This window comes from Castor canadensis, chromosome 6, assembly GCF_047511655.1.
Source record: "Castor canadensis chromosome 6, mCasCan1.hap1v2, whole genome shotgun sequence".
NCBI classification, from domain to species: domain Eukaryota; kingdom Metazoa; phylum Chordata; class Mammalia; order Rodentia; family Castoridae; genus Castor; species Castor canadensis.
In genome coordinates this window covers 140900908-140924933 of record NC_133391.1, presented here as the reverse complement: position 1 = coordinate 140924933, position 24026 = coordinate 140900908, and the positions used below count along the sequence as shown (strand labels likewise).

Here is a 24026-nt window from a genome sequence, read left to right as displayed (position 1 = left end):
ATTAATTTTATTTACTGCTATAATTCCAGTGTTTATTTTTACAGTGCCTGGTCCAATAATGGGTTACTAAATGAGAAAGGGAGCAAATGCTTAACAAAGTCACTGGTGTCATTCATATATGACTAGTCATTCATATATGCATATATATTAAGCTCTGTAGCAGATTGGAAAATTTATATGAGGAAATAAGACCCCTATAAAATTATAAAATAGTTAAAGGAAGGTTTCAAAAGAATGGTACAAATTTTAAGTACTAGTAATTCAGGGACAAGCAATAATTTTTATTTTTATTATTCATATTTTGGTGGAACTGGGTTTGAATTCATGGCTTCATGCTTCCAAAGCAGGCACTCTACCACTTGAGCCATACCTTCAGTCCACTTTGCTGTGGTTACTTTGGAAATTGGCTCTCTTGAACTGTTTGCCTGGGCTGGCCTGGAATCATGATCTTCCTGATCTTAGTTCCTCCCAGGTAGCTAGGATTACAGGCGTGAGTCACTGGTGCCGAGCCACAAGCAAGAATTTTATATTTAAAAATAGTTTTTAAAATAAACATCCCCAGAAATTAATTTCTTCTTTGCTAATTGGAATTTATCCATTATATATCAGTAGAGAGGGAGGTAGTACAAATGAGATCAAGTATTTCTCTTAGAAGATATTTTTGGCACAATGATATTGAGTTAATTTGAGATTTAAAAAAATCTACAAATGTATCTTTCATTTGTTCTATTCATGTGTTTCCTAAAGTAAAAATAACAAACTGTAGTTGAATAAAAGTTACTTCTTTTCTAGTACAGGAATTTTTTGACTTTAAACACTTCGTTTATTACTTATTTGTAAGAGCTGGCTGCCATCTGTGTATCTCTGTGGTGAGACTGCTTTCTTTGCTTGTCCCTGAATCTCCCTTTCAGTAGTTTCTATTAACAAACAAAATCCCCTACCTTATAAGTAGTAAAATAGGATGGGATAATTCGAAATATATCGTGTCACGCAGAAAGTTAATAACCAGCATTAAAGATTTGTTTGACCAGAGGTAAGAAAGCAGTCAGGAATGGACTTTTTGAGTGCTTTGGAACTCCAGCTGAGATGACCATCATGCACATTAGGGCCTCAGGGACTCACGAGGACCTGCAACAGAACGTTTTGTAGCTGCAGAGATAAACTCCACCGCAAAACTCAGATTTAGAAGAGCGATTTTCAGGGCTGGTGGAGTGGCTCAAGTGGTAGAGCGCCTGCCTTTTCTAATGCTAGAACTGCATTAGAAAAGATATTCAGCTACATAGGCTAGGAACGTCCACTCGTGTTTACAGCCTTGAGCTCCCGACCTCCACCCCCAATCTCTCTGAGCGTGGGATGCACCACGACGGGGCCCAACAGGCTTTCCGTTTTTGACCAAGGGATTATAACCATTTTATTTTAGGCAACCTCCTTTACTACAGGGCCAAAGCCGTTAGTCCTCTTTCCGGACTTTCGGTCCACCCTCTTCCTGTCAACTAGCGGAGGCCGCGCGCTACTCCTCGCGCCTGCCGAGAAAGTCGTCTTCCCATTGGGCCAGACTGGGGTCCCGGTGGCTGCCGATTGGGTTAGAGGAGGGGGCGGGCGGGAGGTGTGCCCTTGCGTTACACCCGCCCGAAAGGCTCATTGGTGCACAGAATTATGGGAGTCTGGGAGAAAAGAAACAACCCGAACGACCGCAAACGACCTTTGCGGGCTTTCTCCCCACCTCCCTACGTTTTCTGTCCTCCCACCCGCCCGGCAAGCTCCGCCCACACGCCGCCTGCGCCCTGGGATCAGGTGATCGCCGGCGGCGCGGTTACGTGGCCCGGGCGCGCCCGCCCGTTGTGGCCATGGCGGCCGCGCTCTCCAGTGTGGTAAGGCGGGTGGAAGAGCTCGGGGACCTGGCTCAGGCCCATATACAGCAGCTTAGCGAAGCCGCGGGTGAAGACGGTGAGGGAGGGGAGGCGAGGGAGGTGGGCGGGGCGGACGGTGGTGCAGGGCCGGCGCTCGGTGGTCGTCAGGGGTGAAGACTGCGGCCTGGGGTCCCTGGAGGTCCGTGGTCCTGGCTGCCCGAGGCTTGCGCTTCTGGACCCCTCGCCCGCGCGGTCGCTTGCCTTCTCCTGACAGCTCACTTTGCAAGGCGTTTGCTTCCCAAACGGCATTTTTCATAGTCCATGAAATCTGTTTTGTTTATGTCTGAGCCAGATCTGCGGTGTGGAGTTTAACCCTCTGCGTAAAGACCGGGAAAAGGCTAGAACCGAATGAAAGTACACAGGGACATGTGAATAAATGGTTAAACCGGTAGTACTCAAACTAGTCCTGGTGACTTGGCATCCAGTAAAGAAGGATACATGTGTGACAGCTCCACCTTTTCATTCTATCTTATGTTTTCGACTCAAAACTCCACTGTGAACTGTCCTAAGGAAGAGCCTTACAGTGGTGTCAGTCTGGGTGATTCTTTCACATGCATCATCTCAGTTCCCACAAGGGCGCTTGTTCTGGAGCTGTTTCCTTAGGAAAAATTGGCTTCGGAATTAACCTTGATCTTGTGACTTTAAGTCCAGTTCCCTGTTCATGAATAGGGACATTAGTGCAAAGATCTAATGAGATCACTGAGATCTAATCATCTCAGTGGCAGTTGTTTGCTGGATTATTTCTTTTTTGGGCCATATGTTCTTCAAAGACCCACAGAACACACTGAAGCTAACTTCTCTTTTGGTTTGTGGTAAGTGAATTCTAAGATGCACATGAATAGTTAGTTCATGAGTAGTAGTAACTGTTACCTGGAAGTGTATCCAGATTATCTCTAATTCTGTCTCTATTTGGAGCAGTCCATAGAGACCAAATAATATGTATTTTTGTTTATTTACTGCTGAACCGCAAACCATTTTCATTTTTCTTGCAAGAATTCTTTAATCTAGTCTACAGTAAGGCCTGTAAATAAAAGTCAGGTGTTCTGTATTCTTCTATGGACACTTTATATTTTTGAAATTTTACTAAAATTAAATTATAGCAGTAGCTGTCCACATTATTAATTTCAGTATTGAAATCTTATTACAGTATTACTAGCAAGATTTTCTTATGAAGTTTAATTAAAACAGATTGCATGCATTTGAATTAAACTTGAATTCTTTTCCCGTACAACACGAATAATATACATTCAAAGAGTGCCCTTTAATGTAACAATTATGTTTATACTAGATTGTAGGGATTGGCAGTACCTATTGTCTTACTCAAATTCAATGAAATAATTGCAAGTCATTATTGTGTCTAAGATATTTAGCTGTTACAGATCACTTTTATAGTTTATTTTGCTACTTGTTATTTTGACCCCTAGTTCCAGTAAGAAAAGTAATTTGTTTATTTTTGTTTTTAAAAACACAGTCTCCCTTTATAATCCAGGTAGGCCTGAAGGCTGACTTCAAACCTTTGATCCTTCTGCATTAGCCTCATGACTGTTGGGACTGTAAGCATGTACACCATGCCTGGCAAAACACCACATTTATATGAGCTTTTCCAAGATAATAATTTATATGGGCTTTGCCACGACACCTCTCCTATAGTAATTATGCCATGAGTTTATATTATATACTACTTCAGCAATGAGTAGTGAGTTCAGGACAAGTCTTTACATTTAATAATCTGGGAATTTAAGAAAAATAGAAGCCACAGCCATGAATGGTAGCCCACACTTTGTAATCCCAGTTACTTGGGAAGTGGAGGCAAGAGGATTGTGAGTTTGAGCCCAGCACTAGCAAAGTTGGTGAAGCCCTGTCTTAAAAACAAAATACAAACAAAAGGGCTGGAAGTACACTGCTTGCCTAGAATGCACAAAACCCTGGGTTCAGTCCCCAATATAAAGGGAGTTAGAAAAAAGGGAGGAAATAGCCTCTAAAGAAATTAGTTCCCAGTAATACAGTCCTTTGGAGAACCTCAGAGACTTTAGTTTCATACACTGTAGTAGTCATATCTAAATTTTACTATGTGAGGTTTTACAGAAGAATGAATAGTACCTTGGTGTGAGTACATAAGGAAATCTGAAATCATATGAAGGAAAATCAGTGTGACAGTAGAGAAGGGGGAAAATGAGATAGTAAAGGGGGATCTTGAGTGTTGTGATTGAGATAGTGAAGGGGGATCTTGAGTGTTGTGATTAGAAGGCATACTAGTAGAAGAATTTTGTTCCAGGATTTGAAGGAATGAGGTATTTTGTTATACATACTAATTTAAAAAAAATTATAGTCTGGTGTGGTGAGGCACTTCTGTAATCCCAGTTACTCAGGAGGCTCAGATAGGAGGATTACTGTGCCAGGCTGGCCTGGACAAAACAGGAGACCCATCAAAAACAAACTAAGAGAAAAAAGGAATGAAGGCATGAGTCAATTGGTAGAACACTTGCCTAGCTAACTTGAAGCCCTGAGTTCAATCTCCAGTAAATACAATTATGATAAAGTTGTAACTGCTTATACTGTTGATCATTTTATGAAGGTTTGATTTGGCTAGTCATTTTTTAGAAAACATAGTAACATGAAATTACATGTTTCAGTAGAAACTACTATATATTTATGTGTAGTATTTGTCCTGTTTCAATATTAAATATTAAAAAATATTGAGTGCATCAAAATTATAAAAGAAGCACTGTAATGACGTAGACTGCACTTAAGAATTAACGACAGTAGGACAAACACAGCTATGTGGTTGGACTTGGGTCACATAATAAGGGGAGAGCATACACAGGAGGTATGGGGATAGGTAAGAGACCCAAAACATGATAGTATTTGATGTCCCCACTTCAGAGGAACTAATAGAGAAACCCTAAAGCGACAAAGGTCAATATGAGAAGGGGATCAGGAACTAGTGAAAAGGTCAGGTAGAGATGAATCAACTTGGGTTGTAACACATTTGTACATGGAAGCAATGGAAGCAATGCTAGGAATCTCTCTGTATAGTTATCCTTATCTCAGCTAGCAAAAATGCTTTGTCTTCCTTATTATTGCTTATAGTTTCTCTTCAACAATATTAGAGATAAGAGCAGAACAGATTCTGCCTAGAAACAAGGGGGTAGTGGGGGAGAGGGAGGGGGTGGAGGAGGAAGAGGGGTGTGGGGGGGGAGAAATGGCCCAAACAATGTATGCATATATGAATATACGAATAATAAAAAAAAAGAATTAGCGATAGTGAATCTAGCAGAATAAATTTCTGTGATAAACTTACTTCCTTAGTGTTGGGTATTATGATATACTTCATGTTTTGGATAAGGTATTACTGACTTGCTGGTTCTTCATATGTCAGAGTATAATTTCATCTTTTCAGATAGCACTCTGAATTTATGTGAAGTAATCATTATGTTTTTATTTTTCACAGATCACTTTTTAATTAGGGCCTCTGCAGCTTTAGAAAAATTGAAATTATTGTGTGGAGAAGAGAAAGAATGTTCAAATCCATCAAATCTTCTAGAACTTTATACACAGGTACTAAAACATGTGAACACTGGTGTTTTGAGGACAAACTGATTATTTAGGTGGTAGGTCTAAAGTTTAGAAGTAGTGAAATCAGTTTAATTTTTATTTAAAGTGTTGATTTTTTTTTATCTGTGTATGGACTAGAAAGTTTGAGGCAGTATGCAAAGGAGTAAGATTTATTAGATGTGTTAAGGATGTAGTTATTAATGAATAATTAATCAGAATATTAATGCATGTACCTCTTTATTTTTAGGTACATTTTTTTTTTAACTGTTGTGCTGGGTGGGGGTACATTGTGGCATTTACAAAAGTTCTTATATCAAATATATCATACTTGGAATCACCCTGTCCACTGCTCTACCTTATCTTTCTCCCCATTCCTGGAATAGTTTCAACAGATACCATTTTTGCATTTATATGCATGTATACACAGTTTTTGCACCGTAGTCACCCTCCTATCCCCCTTCTCTACCATCTCCTCACCCCCCCACAACTGATACTAAACACCTCCCTCCCCCAGACCTGTTCACCCTCTTGTTCTCCTGATTTTGTAGAAGAAAAAAGGAAAAAAAATGACATCTTTGCTTGGTTGTGATAAAGGTAGCTATAGGGGTTTCCTCGTGATATTTCCATGTATATGTATTATAAACCCAATTGGTTTATCTCCACTATTTTTCTTCATTCTACCTTAGTCTCTTTCTTATGTTGGTTTTAGCCGGCTTAAGATTTCTGTATTCATTCTTGTATAGAGAGTACATCAACCATTCATCTTCTTAGTTTCCTTTTTTTACCCTACCCCTTTCGTAAGTGACCTCCCCTTAGCGTGACCAGTTTTTCATAATATTGCTGCATTTGTATTAGGTCTATATTCCACATATGAGAGAGAACATACAGATTTTGGGCCTCTGAGCCTGGCTAACTTCACTTAAGATGATGTTCTCCAGTTCCGTCCATTTATCTGCAAATGACAAAATTTCATTCCTATTTGTGGCTGAATAAAATTTCATTGTTGGAGGTTTTAGAGGGAGCTGGGGACTCTAAGGTCCCTAGTTTCCCCCCTCTGAAATTCACTTTTCCATTGAATTCTAAACAGCACTCCGCTTGCTTGTTCTGTGCACATTCATAAGATTTTTGTGTCCTCTCTTTTACTTTCCTTTCACATTAGGCCTCTTTGTGGACAATACCTGTTTTTTCAGTTTTCTCAAACACTGCTGATGTAATGTCAGAATAGTAACTAACACTTGTATAACACTTTGTAGTTAATATGGTGTTTTCGTGTACCTATTTTGGTTGCTAAGGGAAAATAAAGATGTAGTAGTTATAGAAATTAGAGTAGTGGTTAAGTTTACAAATGCACATTTAGAGTATCTGCATACCTGGCCCTGTGCTTTCCTTTAGGAGGTACATAAAGATGGTTTCTGCCTCCAGATATAGCCGAATGAGCCTGTAACAGCTATTGACAAACATCTAAGAACTTTTATAATTTGGCAGGTGTCTTACCTGGCTTTTCTTTCCTTTCAGAAGACTTTCCTTGTCACCTTATGGTGGGTATCATCTCATGTTGTTCAAAGTGTGGTAAACACTTTAACTTCAAAGAATAAAGCAAAAGACCTAGAGATACAGTTTTAAGTTTCCCATACCTTCTGGAACCCTGTTTATGGTTCTGAATCAACAGATCATCTTTGATAGCATGAAGATTTCTCTTTTCTGGCTTAGATCTTCCACATAGTAACACCACCAGTTATGGACTAGGTCATGTTTAAAGTGCTTTCCATGTATTAATTTATTTTATCCTGATAGCAAGGAACTTTGAAAGACATTTAATCCAATTTATATTTTTCTAGTGAAGAAACTGAAGCTAACTCAGTTGATTTGTCCTTGTTTAGTTAGGTGACTAGTGGTATAATTGACACTAGAACCCAGTTTCCTTAGTCTTAGTCCAGTATATTAAAAAATGATAAAGGAATTGCTTACATTGATGGTATACTTCCACAATTGGATGGCAGTTCATATATCTCCCAAATACTGATTGTGCATTTAGGAAAGCAAATCCCCTGAAGATTCAATATAAAGAAAAAACTACATGATCTTAGTATTGTAGGCATTTAGAAAAACTTCAGGAATTTTACATGTATAAAGACCAAAAAATACAGTTGTTCATTGCATTTTCATACTTGCATATGATCTGATGTTAATTAAAACTTCAATCTCAACTGGACATGTGGGTCAAGGTGTATTGCACCTGCCTACCAAGTGCGAGGCCCTCAGTTCAAATCCCAGTGACTGCCAAACAGGTTTTCATTTTGTTTCTGGAGTAACAAAATAATCATTAATTCAGTATTTTAGTAAAATACTTATGAAATTTTCTATAACATCTGTCTCAAATTATGTTTACAACTAGACATTTTGCTTACTTTCTGTATTTAGATACTATCTGGAAGATTATGAGATAGATGCTTTATTTGACATATATAACATGTAAACAACACACATAAAGTTATTCTTTCAAGCTTATCATTTATAGATTTTTTTTCCCTCTTTTTCTTTAGGCTATTTTGGATATGACGTATTTTGAGGAGAATAAGCTAGTAGATGAAGATTTTCCTGAGGACTCATCTTCACAGAAAGTAAAAGAGCTGATCAGTTTTCTTTCAGAACCAGAAATTTTAGTAAAAGAAAATATGGTTCCAAAAGTAAGTTTTGAATTCCTGTGAATATGGTGGGATGCTGTTAGTTTTTAACTGTACATTCTCTTTAGAGAATTTTTTTTCTCTTCTTGAATCTATTTTTATTTCAGTTTTAAATTAACATTGGAGAAGAGAATTTAGGAGAGTTTAACACTATAGACCAATGTCTCAGTAAAATGCCATGTTTTACTAAATATTTTTTAGAACATTTGTATAGTAGAATTGTAATTGTAATGCAATGCCTAATAATTTTTTAAATACATACATTCTTTATTTCTTCTCTGTTTGCTTTTGCAGGTGCTGTATTTTCTCTGATGTCACTAGTAATTTAATTACCATATTTGTTGTCTCATTTATAGTCCTGGTCTTCCTGAACATTTGCTGCCTTTCCTAGCATTGGTCATTGCATCTCTTTCATGCTCTTTTCTCCATCTGTAAAGAGGCTTCTCTTGTTCTTTTTTCAGCAACACCCCTCTTTTTCATCCTAGAAACATAGGCTTTCCTCAAGGATGCCACCCTTATCTCTGATAGTCTTTATTTTGACTTTGCTTGCTACCGATTCACATGCTTTTTATTGTCATCTGGATTTAGATGATTGCAAGATTTTTAACTCTATTCCTGGGTACTCCTTCAAGGAAATAATTTCTCACCTGTAAGACCTGTTGACTGGATACCTAGATATCTCCCTTGCCCTTTGCATTTATTAGGACAGGCTAACTTGGAAACATCATCCCAAGATTTAAATGTCACACCACTTTAAAAGTTTTGATTTATGAAAATTACTTTTGTGTAGAACTTTTCATTCTTACAATCTAATGTCTTAATAGACTCTTGAATTCTTTTGTTCTTTCTAATAAAGTAATAGTGATCTTGCCTCAAGTAACATATTCCTGAAAGTTTATCTTTTTAATCAGATCACGGACATATTTCAAATATGTTAGGAGAATTCACTACTAAAATATTAAATATTATTTTGTAAAACTATTTGTAAGTTGAGTTATTTTGATTTTCACATAATGATAGATTTAAATGTCTATATGATTAAAAATAAACATTCCCGTGTAAGTAGCTAAACATGGACACATTTTGTGAAATGAGAGTGTTTTCATTGCTTAATTTTTCAAGATTTGACTTACACAAAAATCAAGTTTCTTTTTTTAGCTATGTCTTTTTCCTGTTTCAGCCTTGTGACTTGCTTGGTGATGAGCTACTAGAATGTCTCTCTTGGAGGCGAGGGGCCTTGCTGTATATGTATTGTCATTCTCTGACTAAAAGAAGAGAGTGGCTCTTGAGGAAAAGTGGCTTGCTTGAAAAGGTAAAAAGACATTTCTTATATGTTTTCGATTGTTGACATTTATAGATTTTAAAAAGTTGTGTTTTACAATACTAAGTGTAGTGGAAACAGAGGGTCTAGGCCTGTATTCTAGATCTTTTACTTATTAGCTGCGTATCTTAAACATAATGGAATTGCGGTGAAAACTAAATAAAATAACATGTGAAAGCATTTTGTCAATTAGGGTGTTTACATGCTTTATATCTTTGATTTTAGTTTTTGAAAATGTGAGATAAACTATTTTAAGTTCTAAGTTTTTTTTCTTTTTTGCCTGAAGAAATCCAAAGATAAGGGCCTTATTATTCTAAAGGTTTTAACTCAGGGCTTAGAAGTGGGGAGATCATGCTTTCATATACAAAAGCTTAGTCATTATATTCTAAATTATTAGTGCATATATTTTAATAAGTTGTTTTTCAACACACCTTTATTATATCTATGCTTTTTTCCTCTAATGACATTTTTTTGCCAAGTATACTACTGAAGCTTGTGTTCTGGGTTGACATTTTTTCTTCCATACTCTTTACTGTTTGGAGGGATATACTTAGGAAAGTCCTGGTATGTTGGGTCCTTATACTACTGAAACATAACAATTGCCATTTTCTCTTGAGTAAAGAATGGGAAAAATAATTGATGTTTGTATAATTGATGTTTATATAACTCTGTATATTATACTTTCAATTTGTTGGCTTTGATTTTTATTTAGTACCTTGTTGATGGAATCAGTTACTTGCTACAGATGCTTAATTATCGGTGTCCTATAGAGTTGAATGAAGGAGTTTCTTTCCAAGACCTAGACACAGCTAAATTACTGAGTGCAGGTAATGTGATCTCTTTTTAAGGTTTTCTAAGTGACTTAAACTTTCTTAAGATTAAGAAGATTGTACTTTTGCTAGATTTTATTCTCATAAATTCATGCATATTAGAGAAAAAAAATAATAAAAGGGCTTTTTAAGAAATTCAAAGATTAAAATTTTCTCAAGTAATCTAGAAAAATACTTCTGATGTCTGTGGTTTAGTAGTTTGGGAGCATTTTGTATCCTCACATTGCCCTGAGCAGAACGAGGTTTGAGTATTTGTTTCAGACTGGAAGTAACTGTTAAACAAGGCAGACATTCATTGCTCTTTCACATAGAAAAGGTTCAGAGCTGGTACAGAGGTTCCATGACATGTTCTTATCTTTTTCCTCCATCACATTTAGAACCAGAGCCCTTTAGCTTTAGAGGGGAGGCACTTTATAAAGAGTACATTATAAATCTACTTCCAGATTGTACAGCATGCATCTCTTTTTAGCATATTGTTTCTATTCTCTGTATCCCAGGGTGTTCCTGGAGTCCCTTCCATCTCACCTGTGTTTTAGGTTATAGAAATGGCAGTTGGAATTTCTTTCAGCCAAGTCAGCTCTTCTAGAGCAGCCTTGTCAGAAGTTTCTTACAAAATTTCCACAACATTTCACTAGCCAGAATTTAATCAAATGACTTCAGCTAGCTATAAGGAAATCTAAGAAGTATAGTCCTTAATGTAATATATTGCCAAATTAAGGTTCTATATAAGGAAGAGAGGAGGGATGAATATTGGGGACAACTTTAAGTTTCTGATACAAGCATCTAGGAACTTGAAAATTCTAGGAATGGAATATGGAGCCTCTTTGAGTTTTAGACTGGAGTGCAGGGGAGAACTTCTTGCATCTGTTTTTATAAATGGAGGAACTGAGTTCCAGGTAAACCAAATGACCTGATCAAGGTCACATAGCTGCAAGTAAGAGGAGCTCACACATGTAAACTTTATTTTCTTATATACCTCATGGAAATTTTTTGTGGAAAACATGAGGCATAATAAAACTTCTTGGGAAAATACTAGAATTTTAAAATATATTTTAATTCTTTCTATTTGTTTCTTAACTTCAGGCCTTTTCTTTTGATTTGAAATATTTCGTTAAAAAATAAATAAAAGGTGTGTTTAAATGTCATATCATAGGACTGTCTAGTGTTGTCCAAAAATTGTTAGTGTCTGTTAATTTAGATGAGCATCTTACTCCAAAACAAATTATTGTATATATGAAGAGCTCCTGCATTCAGCATGACATTTTGACAAACATAGGGTGTTATTGACATATTTATGGAAAATACATATTATTCTAGATAACTGATTAAGTAATTAGAGACAATTAAAGTGGACTTTTAAAAATCTCTTCAACCTGTCTACAGAGGTTGTTCCCATTGAACTCTTAACCTGCAACACTATTTAAAAGGAAAAGGTGAGGGCAGGCACCTGAATCCTATTTAGAACCAAAGAAATGTCACCTATTTCCCTCATCCTCTCATTCATCATTATAAGATGCTCGATGGCCTAGAATTTATCCTTTAGGAGACCTGCGACATCAGTGACTTCTTTAGATTCTTTGCACATATTTTCCACTAGCTTTGCTTCTTCAGCAGTGGAATCAAAGGGGTCAGATATGGTCTTAAAGCATTTCCTGGGGGAAAAGGAAGCAATATAGGCAGCAAGTGTTTTGCTACTGTCCTCTTCTGGTGTCAGTAGCTTCTCATTTAAAGAAGGTTGCTTGTCCAAATCCATCTCTCTGTATGTGAGTAGATTAGGAGCTAGGAAACCTGTTTTTTGTAGCCTGAATTTCTCCTAAGACCCTGTCAGAGAGGATTTATTTTTTTTGTTAGCCAGCCTAAAATATTTAGAGAGAAAATTGACAGTATTTAAGGGAAAAAGTTCATAGTATTCAGAATAATTCTTAATATGTGAAGAGAAAAGTTTCATATGAGGCATCAAAATATTTTTGTGGCCGGATCTTGGTATTCATTTATCCAATTTTAAATAAAACTAAAAACAATGTTTGCTTACTATGATTACTTTCAATACTTTTAAGGAGAACTGATTGCATTGTCTTATGGACATCACCATTCTGATATTAAATTCTTAGCTATTAAAATTATTAAGCAATGTCTGCATCAGCCTCTTTATCCTACTTCACCTGGTAAACCTCACTTATCCATAAAGTGGAGCCAGAGAATTTTAATGTTGGTACATGGCCTTCTCAGATAAAAGACTTATAAAAATAGCCTTATCCCAGTATACCTGGGATCAAATGTCATAAACCAAAATACCATCCAGCTTTTACACCCTTGATTTTTGCCCTATGAAAAAATGCCAATGAAAACTCTCCCTCCCCCTGCAGTCCTTTGATCCATTGTTTAATATAGAACCTGGAGTTTAGATCCCATAAAGGGCAGCTCTCGAGGGCTATCACTAGTTGCCTGGGTACGTTATTAAAAATACAGATTTCTATGTGCTCTGTGCAGGTTATGATTATGAAGCCCAGGATCTCTTAAATCTCACTAAATGGTTAGAATGTGGGCAGGTAAGGATATTACTGCTCCAGTCCAGCTCCCCACCACTTCCCCCATAGAAATCATCTTGCTTCCCTCATTCTCACTTAATGAATTATTGTGTTAATCACCCCTCTGTCACTGTGACAAAAATACTTGAGGTAAATAAAAGGGGGATGATTTATTTTGGCTCACAAATTCAGAGGTAAATTCAGTAAATTGTTGGCTTGGTTCTTTCACTTAGAATCTGTGGTGAGCCAGTGCATGGTGGAGCAAACTTGCTCACCTCCGGTAACTAGAAAGCAGAGAAAGATGAAAAGGTGAAGTCCCAGTGTCCCCTTCAGGGGCCTGCCTTTGATACCTAACCTCCTTCCACTAGGCCTCACTTCCTAAAGTTTCTTCTGTTTTCTAATAGTGTCATGAGTTCGTGACCAAGCCTTCAAAACATGAGCCTTGGGAGACATTCCATATCCAAACTAATTATTATGCCCCTTCTCCATCTCTGCCCCCACAACCCGAGGTCACATGTACTATTGCCCTCTGTCACATGTGCATTTACCATGGACATGCACAGTACAAAGTGAAGGATTTTCTTGAAAAAACATTCCGAGTATAACAGAAAAAGAAACAGTCAAGGAAAATTCGTAGAAGGCAGAGACTTTGTGTCTGTAGATTAGTGGACTGTACGGAAGTGGAGAATAAAGTCCCTCATTTTTATATTGTTTATCTCTTCCTCTGATATTTTAATGCAGTAGTTTTAAAAGTATAGTCAGTGGACCAGCAGCATAGCATTGTTTACTTTTAGTATGTACAAAGGAAGATAATTGCAATGTCCTTTGGTCATTACCTGATGCTAAATTTTCAGCTGTTAAAATTACTAAACAATGCCAGGTGCTAGTGTCTCATGCCTGTAATCCTAGTTACTTGGGAGGCTGAGATCGGGAGAATAAGGGTTCAAGGCTAACTGGAGTACATAGTTCATGACACTTGTCTCCAAAATAACCAGAGCAAAATGGACTGGAGATGTGGCTCAGGTAATAAAGCACCTGCTTTGCCCCAAGTTCAAACCCCAGGCTCACCCAAAAAAAAAAAAATTTACTAAATAATGTATAAATAAGCTCCTTTGTTTCTTTATTTCTTTAGCTCCTGGGTAATTCCTAGGTCCAAGGAATTTGTTTAAAAAAAATCAACTCCTAGATTCAATCCCATACCAGAATCTGATACTCTGAACTTGAGGCCTGGCAGTTAGTAAATCACCAGGTAATTTACATGCACACTAAAGTTTGCATCTTTATCATAGAGCTATTCATTGTCTCTAGTAACACCTTCCCATAGCATATCTGTGTACCTTGGTAAGCAATTACTCCTTCTTGCTAATACAGAAAATGAAACTAAAGAGTGGGGCATAAATTGGATCTAGGATCATCCCTTAGGCAATCGCTTTTCACTCTTCCCAGGTGGCTTCACTTTGTGGGGTGTACTTCAGTGCCTTCCCCCAAGACTCTACTCTGCTGGAAAGTTTCACCCTGCACTGTTTTTTCTTCCCCATCCCTACCCCCACCAGGAATAACTAAATCGGTTTATGATCTTTTAGCTACAAAAGAATAAAGTAAAAGGAAACGATAATTTGTAATATGCATTTACTTATTAAGTAGAAGTTACTTTATAAAGTATAATATAATACAGTCTGTTATTGTTGTGAGTGCAATCTCACATCCTGCTCTTTAATGTTTTTTACTGATATAATCTAATGAGTCAGCTATTCAGCTGAACTTATTGCTTCTTTTGCTATAATTTATAAATGGAATTTGAGGTGTAGTGACAGTGATAGCTAAAAGGACATATTCTGAGACTAAAAAGCTGTGGTAGATTCGAAACAGTAGAAATTGCAGCAGACTTGAAAGTTGAATTTTTCATCGTAGCACCATTGTAGTCATAGATTCTGTTGAACCATATTAGGTGAGCGGCTGAGATTGTTGCACTCATTTTTCTGAGGTAACTTTTTCTAATCACACAAGTACCTGCACATTAGAATAAATCATTTGTTTGTACTTTAGTAGCCTTAAGATATTAAATGAGCATGCATTTTAATAATATGTTTTCTGAAAAGCTTACATTTTTATTTCATGTGTTCCTTAAGAAAATTCCATCAGTTCAGGCATTTGTAGTCCTTGTTTTTCAGATTTATACCCTGAGTCTCAAAGGAGATGTAAGATACTCAATTGTAGCTTTATCAGTGATCCTAGAGCATACCCCAAAATAAAGGTTGTATCTGTGAATGGGATTCATGGAGTTTATGAGAATTCTGAAATTGTCTAAAGAATTTGGGGTATATTCCTAGGAGGCTGAAATTAATCTCAAAAAGATCCTAAAGTGGACCCCAAAAAGGTTAAGAACACTTAAATTATTCTTTGAAAAAATTCTTTGATAATCCTCTGTTTTTGTTTTTGTGAGAAACCTCTTTTATAGATAAGCTAGTGGTAGAAGTGCTGATAAAATTAGGATTATGTTAGTGATTTGGGGCTTTGCTAAGTGCTGTTGTTAAATGAGATGAAAAGTGCAGATGACAAGAAATTTATTAAAATGTTAATAACTAGGGTTTCTTTTTAAACTTTTAATTCTAATCTCTCAATGTAATGACCTTCCCAGGAATATTTAGTGACATTCATTTGCTGGCTATGATGTACAGTGGAGAAATGTGCTACTGGGGATTGAAGTACTGTGTAGATCAGCAGCCAGAAAATCCTGAAGTGGAGACTGGTGTTTCTGGAGCAACCTGCAGTGTGCACAAAGGACTTTTGGATTTCCGAGAAGTAGGAGAAAAAGTTTTGAAAAAGTATGTATCTGTGTGTGAAGGACCCCTGAAAGAACAAGAGTGGAATACAACAAATGCAAAACAAATTTTAAACTTCTTTCAGCATCGCTGTAACAAATAGCTTTTGAACCACTTGTTATTGTTAACTACTTGTTGTTTTCCTTGAAATGGAAAATAAGGTTTCAGAAAAGAAGACATACTGCCACTGATTTTGAGACTATTACACTACATAAAGATATCCAATATGGTTACCCTTCTCTAAATGCTATCATCTTTCACTATATATTCTTAAACCTGTGAAGAAATGATTCCATAATTTCTAAAATGGCATACATGTTACTCTAAGTCAGTTTGAATTACAGATATCCTGTTGCTAGAAGGAGGAACCCAATTTAGCTTTACAAAGTTTTTCTTCTAATATTGGGGGTTTTTTGTTTGTCTTTGTCGTTTTGGTTTTTTGAGACAGAATCTCACTATGTAGCTTAGGCTGATCACCAGCTCACTGTGTAGCTCTGGCTGGCCTTGAATTTATGATCTTTCCGTCTCAGCCTTCCAAGTGCTGGGATTGACGGACTAGGTTATTAGTTTTTGATTGTGGCAAAATATATGACAAAATTTAATCTACCTTGAAGATTACTATGCTTCAAAGATTAAAGTAAATTCACCATATTGCTTTAAATAGATATACTATGGGATATAAATGTAGGCAAAATGAAAGATTATAACAAATATTTAGATTCCATTTCTAATAACATAGATTAAAAAAAAAGACTCCACAAAGGAATTGTTGGGCTTAATTATTTTGCCAATATTACTAACCATATTTTAAATTTCTGCTTTAGGCATTTAATCAATAGAAATTGAAAGATGATTTTATTGTTTTGTTTAAAATAAAACACATGGTTTCTCAAGTAATGAAGATAGAAACCAAGTTCATTTAGTCCATCATTAGTTCAGATGCTTTTAGGGAGCATCTTTTTATACTGTATTAAAGTTTTGATATTTTTTGCTTTTAATAGTGAGGGTGAAATGCTAAAGGCCAAACAGCCCAATTTGATATCTTGCTCACTGTCTTTTTGCCTACCTCAACTCCTGTTGTCATCTTGGGATGATCTGCTGATACACTAGACTTCTGTCACAGTAACTTCATCGTATTCCAGTGACACTCCCATGGCTACACCTTGAAAATCCACCATCCTGAATTTCTTTCTTAAGTTTTTAAAATTTTGGTACCTGATGACAATTCTCATCTCACCAGCTTTTTTCCTTCTTTTTTGATGTCTCCTTTCATTCTCCAGTCTGTAGCATCTTTACAGCCTTCTTTTCTTGACTGCTGCCCTTATTCCTCAACTGTTTGCCCCTTTTAAGTTTTCTTGCTTATTTGACCATTGTCAGCTTCATGAGTTACCATATGTACTATCACTCATTCCTGTTTCTCTGTTGCCCATTGGCCTGTTCTTTCTGCAAGCTCTCCATATTGAGTGATTCTGTTGTCCATTTTTAGAATGCTGAGTTCTGGGGGAAGGGCCTACAACCCTTCAATGTGGAATCAGTACAAGTATCTCACTTGACTTTAGAAGAACCCTTACTGAAAGGCTTTTGTTGTTACCGTAGCTGAACCAAACTCTATTGCTTTCCTCAGGCCCTATGCCCTTCCATCATATGGAAAGTAAGACTGTAAGAACGTTAACTAATATTTATTCATTTTCCCTGGTTTAGAGATACTGCTTCGTGATGAAGGCTAATCTAAACTACAGCATTTATCTATGCTATTTCCATATAGATTCTCATTTTCTGCCTAACCTTTTTGGTATTGATCATCACTAGAATTCTGTTCTCTTCATTTTTTCCTTTGCTTTTTTTCTAAATACTCTTGTCATATGGTGTCATTCATAGCCATTGCTTCTACCACCTGTAATATTGCTGACTCCCAAATCAGTATCTTGAACCCAGCCTTCTTCTTGTTCTCTAAATCTTATTTCTAACTGCCTATTAAATGTTTCCACTAAGACAAATATCCTGGAGAAATTTTAAATTTGGTATGTTCAAATAACAAATCATTATCTTTCATGCAAAAGCTTTTCTGCTTTGATTTTTCATTTTGGATCTTCCACAGAGCAGAGAAACACAGAATTCCTATGTTCCTAGCCTCATTTCTATACATACATATTTGTGTTCCAGACCTTGTTCCTCAAACATTGAAACCCCAGGCTCCTTTTTGATAAGCATAAAAATTCTGATAGAGCCTTGGGTACAAAGCAAAACTCCCCATCTCTGTCCAGCCCTCCTGACTTATCCTTAAATAGCCACGAAGATTTTTATGTAAGTTAGCATTTTAGCAGGTTTTGTCATGAAAATACCTTTGCTTTTTAAGTGTAAAGATTTAAATAATTTTTAATACGGTTTTAGAAGCCACAGACTATCCATCCTTTTGGAGATCATGATCAAGTAATCACAGTACTTCCAGTTTCTTCCTCAAGTGTGCTTATGTTTTTCAACCTCAGTTGACAATCTGAGGTTTTGTTTTGTAGACATTGGTACCTCTGCATCCTGTTTTGTGCCAAGTAAATGCCTATTTACCTTTTAGGATTCAGCTTCAGTGATCCTGCGTCCAAAGGCTTTTTTAGCGCTTTCCAGTCAAAATTAAATGTTCCTTTGTTGTGTTCCCATACTCTTCCCCCTCACATTATCACACTAATCACACTAATCACATTGCTTTGTAATTATTTTCCTTAATACTGAGCAGGTTTTTAAAATTTACCTTTACTGATAGCATGTAATGCATGGTAGGTTCTTACTAATGTTTTTGAACTAATGAGGCATGATTCTAAATGCCAAACTGCACAAAGGATTGCTGCTATTGGATTCCAAACTGCCATGCCTGTACACAGCAGTGATTGACAAGGAAAATAGGGGTATATACAGTCCTCACAGGAGTAAAGTGTTAGTTCCATTCTGAATGTGAGAAGAGGACTTTCTCTTCAGAGCTGGGGACTGCCTTATAGACCTTGTGAACTCACTAGTTGGTACAATTATGAGGGTGCTTTTTGTACAACTTTCCATCCCCCCAACAACTGGAGAAGAATTTGTAGACCATAGTAGTTACAGTACTTTCTACTCTAGTGTGTTATAAATGAGCAACACATTTTTGTATGCATTAAAACCCACTAAGTAAATTTTCTTTAATTTAGAATAAAATAACTTCAGAATACCAAATACTCCACATAAGAAAAGTACTATTATTGATTCATTCATCAATTACTGTGTGCCTACTACATGCCATATTTTGTCCTGCACACTGAGGATAAAGCTTTGTAAACTCTTCTAATGAAGCTTGTATTCTACTGGGAGAAAATGTGTGGCGTGTTAAGTGATGACTAAGAAGATAATGTAGGGTATATATAAGGGACTAGTATCACTTGGGGTGGTTGCTATTTTATTTAGAGTGGTTGGGAAGGCACATCTAAGCACCTATCTACTGCTTAGTGCTTATTTCTTCAAATTCCATCCTGTTAGTTAAATGCCTTGTATATTTAGTACATTGGTAAAGTTCTTCTAATGGAAGTTCTAATAGTGAATTTAAGAAATGAGCCACTGTTTAACAACTCATTTTTGTTACATGTAAAGGGTTTTTCTTCAGTATGGGATTTCCTAATGTTTGAGAGTTATCTAAAGGCTTTTTTTTTTTTTTTTTTGCATTTTAAATTGTCTTCCTTTTGTCTCTACCTTTTCTACCTCCAATAAGGGGTACTCCATGTGTCACAGAATCTGCTACAGGATTATGTAGTTCTCTATTTGTATTTTTTTTTTTTAGCAAAATAATAGATGTCATGTTATGGAAGTATTACATTACATACATTTAATATAGCTAGAATTAAGTATGCATGTGTATTTATGCCAGTGTTTAGTTTTTCCTACTTCTAGTGAAAATAATTTTCTCTCCAGTTTGAATTCTCTGTTACTACAATTAAACTCTGTTAAGGGATTTTTTAGTGTTTAAATTTGTATGATTCTTTGCCCAGTATGAATTTTACTAGGCTTTAAGAATTAGTTAAGGGCCAGTCAGTTTTCCTACCTTTATAGTTTCTGACTGCAGTGATTTAGTTAATGCTGATTAAAGTACAAACCATAACTTTTCTTTATTCCTTTGCATAGAGTGAGGTGAAAATCATGACTAAAATCCCACCGTAAAATTACATTCCTAGCTTTTCAATCCTGCTGTGAATTCTGTGATGATCATTCGATTATGAGCTGTCTAAAGGCATTCCCAGGTTCATTTTAATGGCGTTTTTGAAAACCCACAGCTGTTGACATGGTTTAGATTGTTTGTCTCTATTCTCTTGTCACCTTCCAGGGCCCCTTTCCTAACTCCCAATAGGGTACCATGTGCCACAAAATCCAGGATTCTGCGATTCTTCCTGTATTCTTTTTTAACACAATATGAGATAGCGTATTAGAGAAGTTTTACATAAAGAAAAGCCACAGTTAAAGTATATATTATGTATTTGTGCTGGTGTTTAGAAGTTTTTCTTTTTTTTTTTTCCTACTTGTAGTGAAAATTTCCAAGTCAAATGTTTTGGCGCATACACTTTTTTTTTTAAAAAAAATAAAGTCGTATTCCCTCACTTCTTTCTTGTTTTCTGTTATATTTCGTTGTTGAATGAGAGCTTTTATCATCTCAGTTTACTATCCTACCTTCTGAATGTTATTTCTTCTGGTCCTAAGAACTTTCAGATAAAATAGGAAAATGATTAGAATTAGGGGTTCTAGAGCCAGAAGGCCTAAATTCAAATCATAATCCTGCCATTTCCTAACCATGTAACTGTGTGTAATGAATTCCTTAATCTTTTTGCACCTTAATATTGTATTTCTTAACACAGTAATATTAATAGTACCTACCTCACAGGAGTTTAAAGACTTAATGAGTTAATGTTAAAAGTCCTTTACTTCTGTGTCTAGTCATGGTAAGAGGACAAGAGTTAAATGTTATACAAACTCTCGTGGCCAGTAAAAACTCCCTTTTTTAAAAGTCACACTTGTCATTCTAGATGTGAAGCAGGTTTCAGAAAAGAAATTATGGGTTGGCTCAGAAGCGCAAATGTCTTTTTATGTTTATAGCCAGAAGAAAATCTACAATTGTCAAAACGTTTTCAGACCCTCTCTCTAAATACATATGTGTATATATAAATGGCATATATATATATATATATATATACCTTCTATATTTAGTTGTACTAGTCATCTTAGTATCATATATACCTTATTTTAAATGTGCTTTTTCCAATTAGCCTGGTAACTTTTGTTCTAAGTCTTAATTCACAACTCAGAGGCATTTAATGAAATACAAGTCATCTAAATATTATACATAGCCCATTTAAAAATTGGTTATTCTATGTCCTAGTACATGTATGTAATTAAGTAGTATGTTGCTGTAAAAACCAATGAATATTGCTAGTGAATAGTGTAGCTAGCAATTACTACACTAGTGAATAGTCTAGCTAGTATTGCTTAGCAATGAATAGTGTAGTGCTAGAGGGTGGTCTGAGGTGGAGAAGCTATATAATATGCTATTTAAGGGAATATATACTGTGTCTGTGAGAGACATTGTTTGTTTGTTTAAAAAGTAAACAATGGAAGGATTACTGAACCAAGGTAGAAGCTAGATTTCTCTGAGTATACCTTGAATTCTGTACATTTTTATATTGGAGTCATGCATATATTATTATAAAGTGAGACTAAGTCACAGTTAACAAAGCCAAAAAATCCAAAACAAAATGGATATGAAGTTGATAGCTTAATTATCTTTAAGGCACAATAGATTGCCTGTATATCTCTACTGGGATATACAGAAGGACAAAAAGAATTACAAAGAAATTTTAAACTCCTTAGCAATTAAATTGTCAGCAATAACTGCCTGACCCGAAAGGGCTCAGGAAAGGAATGAACAGTCAAGACACAAATCAAGAGGACCAGAAGGCTGATGACCAAACTGGCAAATTTTTATTTTTGCATTAGGCTTATAAGCAGTACAAAGCAGGAAGTTATACAATGCGAGGAGAATTTCTATGCCTGTGAAACAGTGCCCTCTACCTGAAAAACTCCTTGCTCCAACCTCCCTGATTTCATAAACAAAACTCGGACCCTCCTAGTTTCACATACACAAAACCCGGGCTTGGTTGCCAAGGGCATGCCACGCTGTTCATAACCTTTCATAAACAAATACCTTCAAGTTAATGTTTCTTTTCTCCAGACAAAGGGACCCACTCCATGTTCCCTCAAAACTCCAGTGAGAGACATGGTGCACCTGCAGTCCCTGATCTTGTCAGGATCCTGCTAAGCTGCAACGACCTGGTCAGATTGTGGCTCATGGCTCCCAACAAATAACTATGCTAATATAGTTAGAAATAAGGATTTTCAATATAAGAGAAAAACAAATGTGAAATCAAAGAAGTAAAAACTCTGCCATCTTAAATTTGAATGGAAATAATATAAACTTACATGTTCTTTTTGTATAAAGAACACTACAATGTCCTAGAAACAATATCCAAATACTATTTCCTCTCAAAATGAACTGGGGTTACCTGAAATGACTGATTTAGAGTGTTAGTCAGGGCAATCAAAAGACTGATGAGGAAAATTTTTCTTTAGTGGATCTAAAGATGTTACATTTTACAACATGTAAATGAATATTCATTTTACAACATGTAAATGAATATTCATCGAAAAAAGCTAAATCTCTGAAGTGAAATGCCTATGGAAAATTTCAATGGATTAGGCCTTTGAAACCATTGATCACTCCAAGTATTAGAAAATAAGGATTTGTGACTCCTGATCTCAATACACAGTCTTACTTATAAAATAAACCTGAGTTTGACCAAGCCTGAGACAAAGAATATGTCAAAAAATATTAAAAGAGACCATCAAGAAAGTGTAGAAACAGTCCAGAAAGACCAACCTGATTTACTAAACATGAATGGCAAGGAAAATAAAGGGGAACCCAGAGAATAAAAAAGTTTTAGGAATGTGTAGACTTTGTTGAGGCATTATTCAAGCCAAATATGAAAAAAATTATTTCTGAGGAGATAGGGATGTTAAATACTGACTAGATGTTTTCTGATTTTACAGAAGTGCTTAAGTATAATAATGGGTAATGGTATAGTAGTTATTTTTCTTAAAAGATAACTTTTAGAAATGTCTAGGATTTGCTTCAAAAGAATCCTGAATTGTGGATGTGACATTAGGTGGAGACAGTGACAGAACAAGAGTGCTATAGTAGTAACTTGAATCTTAGGTATTGGGTATGTGGGAGTTCATCGTTCACTCCCCTTTTATATATACTCAGATTTTTTCATCATAAAGATAATTTTTCTCATTCATTTGATATTCATTTTCTTGTAATAAGCTGAAAGTCATTCCAGTAGTTCATACTTAAACTGATTTTTTTCTTGTGCTAGTTTTTGTGATGAAAGTAAACCACAACTTAGAAATGTCATATAGTGAATTAATTTGTAGTTCTTTTTCATGTCTTGATAGCCTCACAAAACGAGCTTGCTAATTGTTGTCTTGGTTATTGGCCCTTAGCAATAGCATGTGAGAAAAAAATTTACATTTGGATCTCAAGAGTCTCACCTCTCAGACTTATTGAACTTCTTATTTATCATTTAAATCCTCAGGTACTTTTTGAATGTAAGTAGACACCAATAAGCATTAAATGTCCATTACTGAGGATTAAATACTCTGTATATTGATGTGTGTAATAGTAAATATGTGTTAATCTTATATACATTCAACTTATTCATGTTTTCTATAACCTTCTATAACCCTTAAAGATTTTAACACTTTTAGGAAGATGCTAACCCTGTCTTCTTGTAGACTGCAGAGGTAAAATGGGATTTTTAACAGATCATTTGAGTTAGATATGAGAAAATGTTTTGACAATTGAGATAATGAAATAACTGTTTACAGAGAGTTATTGTGAAATTTAAATTTTCTGTGTTAGAGTATCTTTACAAAAAGAATGGATGGCATATCCTGGATATGGTAAACATTACTAGTTGAAAATGAGTTTAAACCATATTATGTGGAGTGTAATTGTTTTACTGTGTCCATTCTCAAGCTTGGAATTTTCAAATCACTGGATTGTTCAGATTGGGTGTGTTTTTCTCTTTTCATGGTGTAACATGCTATCTTGCTTTTCATTGAATAATTCTACCTGGAGATTTTAAATTATACATTTAATGTAACATTAGATCAAAATATTCCTTTAAGCAACAGGCATCTAGTTTTGGAGCAGAGTGTTCTCGTGGATTACATTAAGTGAGGTAATCTTATTTGCAAATGACAGACACATAGTACCAAACAGGTATTCATGTCTTCTTTCCTACCTATAGAAAC

The 24026-nt window shown here is 35.8% G+C and overlaps 1 protein-coding gene across 2 annotated transcripts; it reads left to right on the top strand.

Moving 5' to 3' along the window:
* The first annotated feature begins 1685 nt into the window (after positions 1 to 1685).
* Rimoc1 (RAB7A interacting MON1-CCZ1 complex subunit 1) lies at positions 1686 to 20257 on the top strand. Of its 2 annotated transcripts, none has more exons than XM_020188496.2 (6): positions 1686 to 1947; positions 5362 to 5468; positions 8009 to 8152; positions 9330 to 9461; positions 10183 to 10297; positions 15467 to 20257. In XM_020188496.2, the coding sequence occupies exons 1-6, from the start codon at positions 1848 to 1850 to the stop codon at positions 15751 to 15753; spliced, it is 885 nt and encodes a 294-aa protein (XP_020044085.2). In that variant the 5' UTR covers positions 1686 to 1847; the 3' UTR covers positions 15754 to 20257. The 2 variants fall into 2 exon arrangements, with proteins under 2 accessions (XP_020044085.2, XP_073933643.1); XM_074077542.1 differs by lacking the exon at positions 1686 to 1947 and adding an exon at positions 2017 to 2722.
* Positions 20258 to 24026: the final 3769 nt, after the last annotated feature.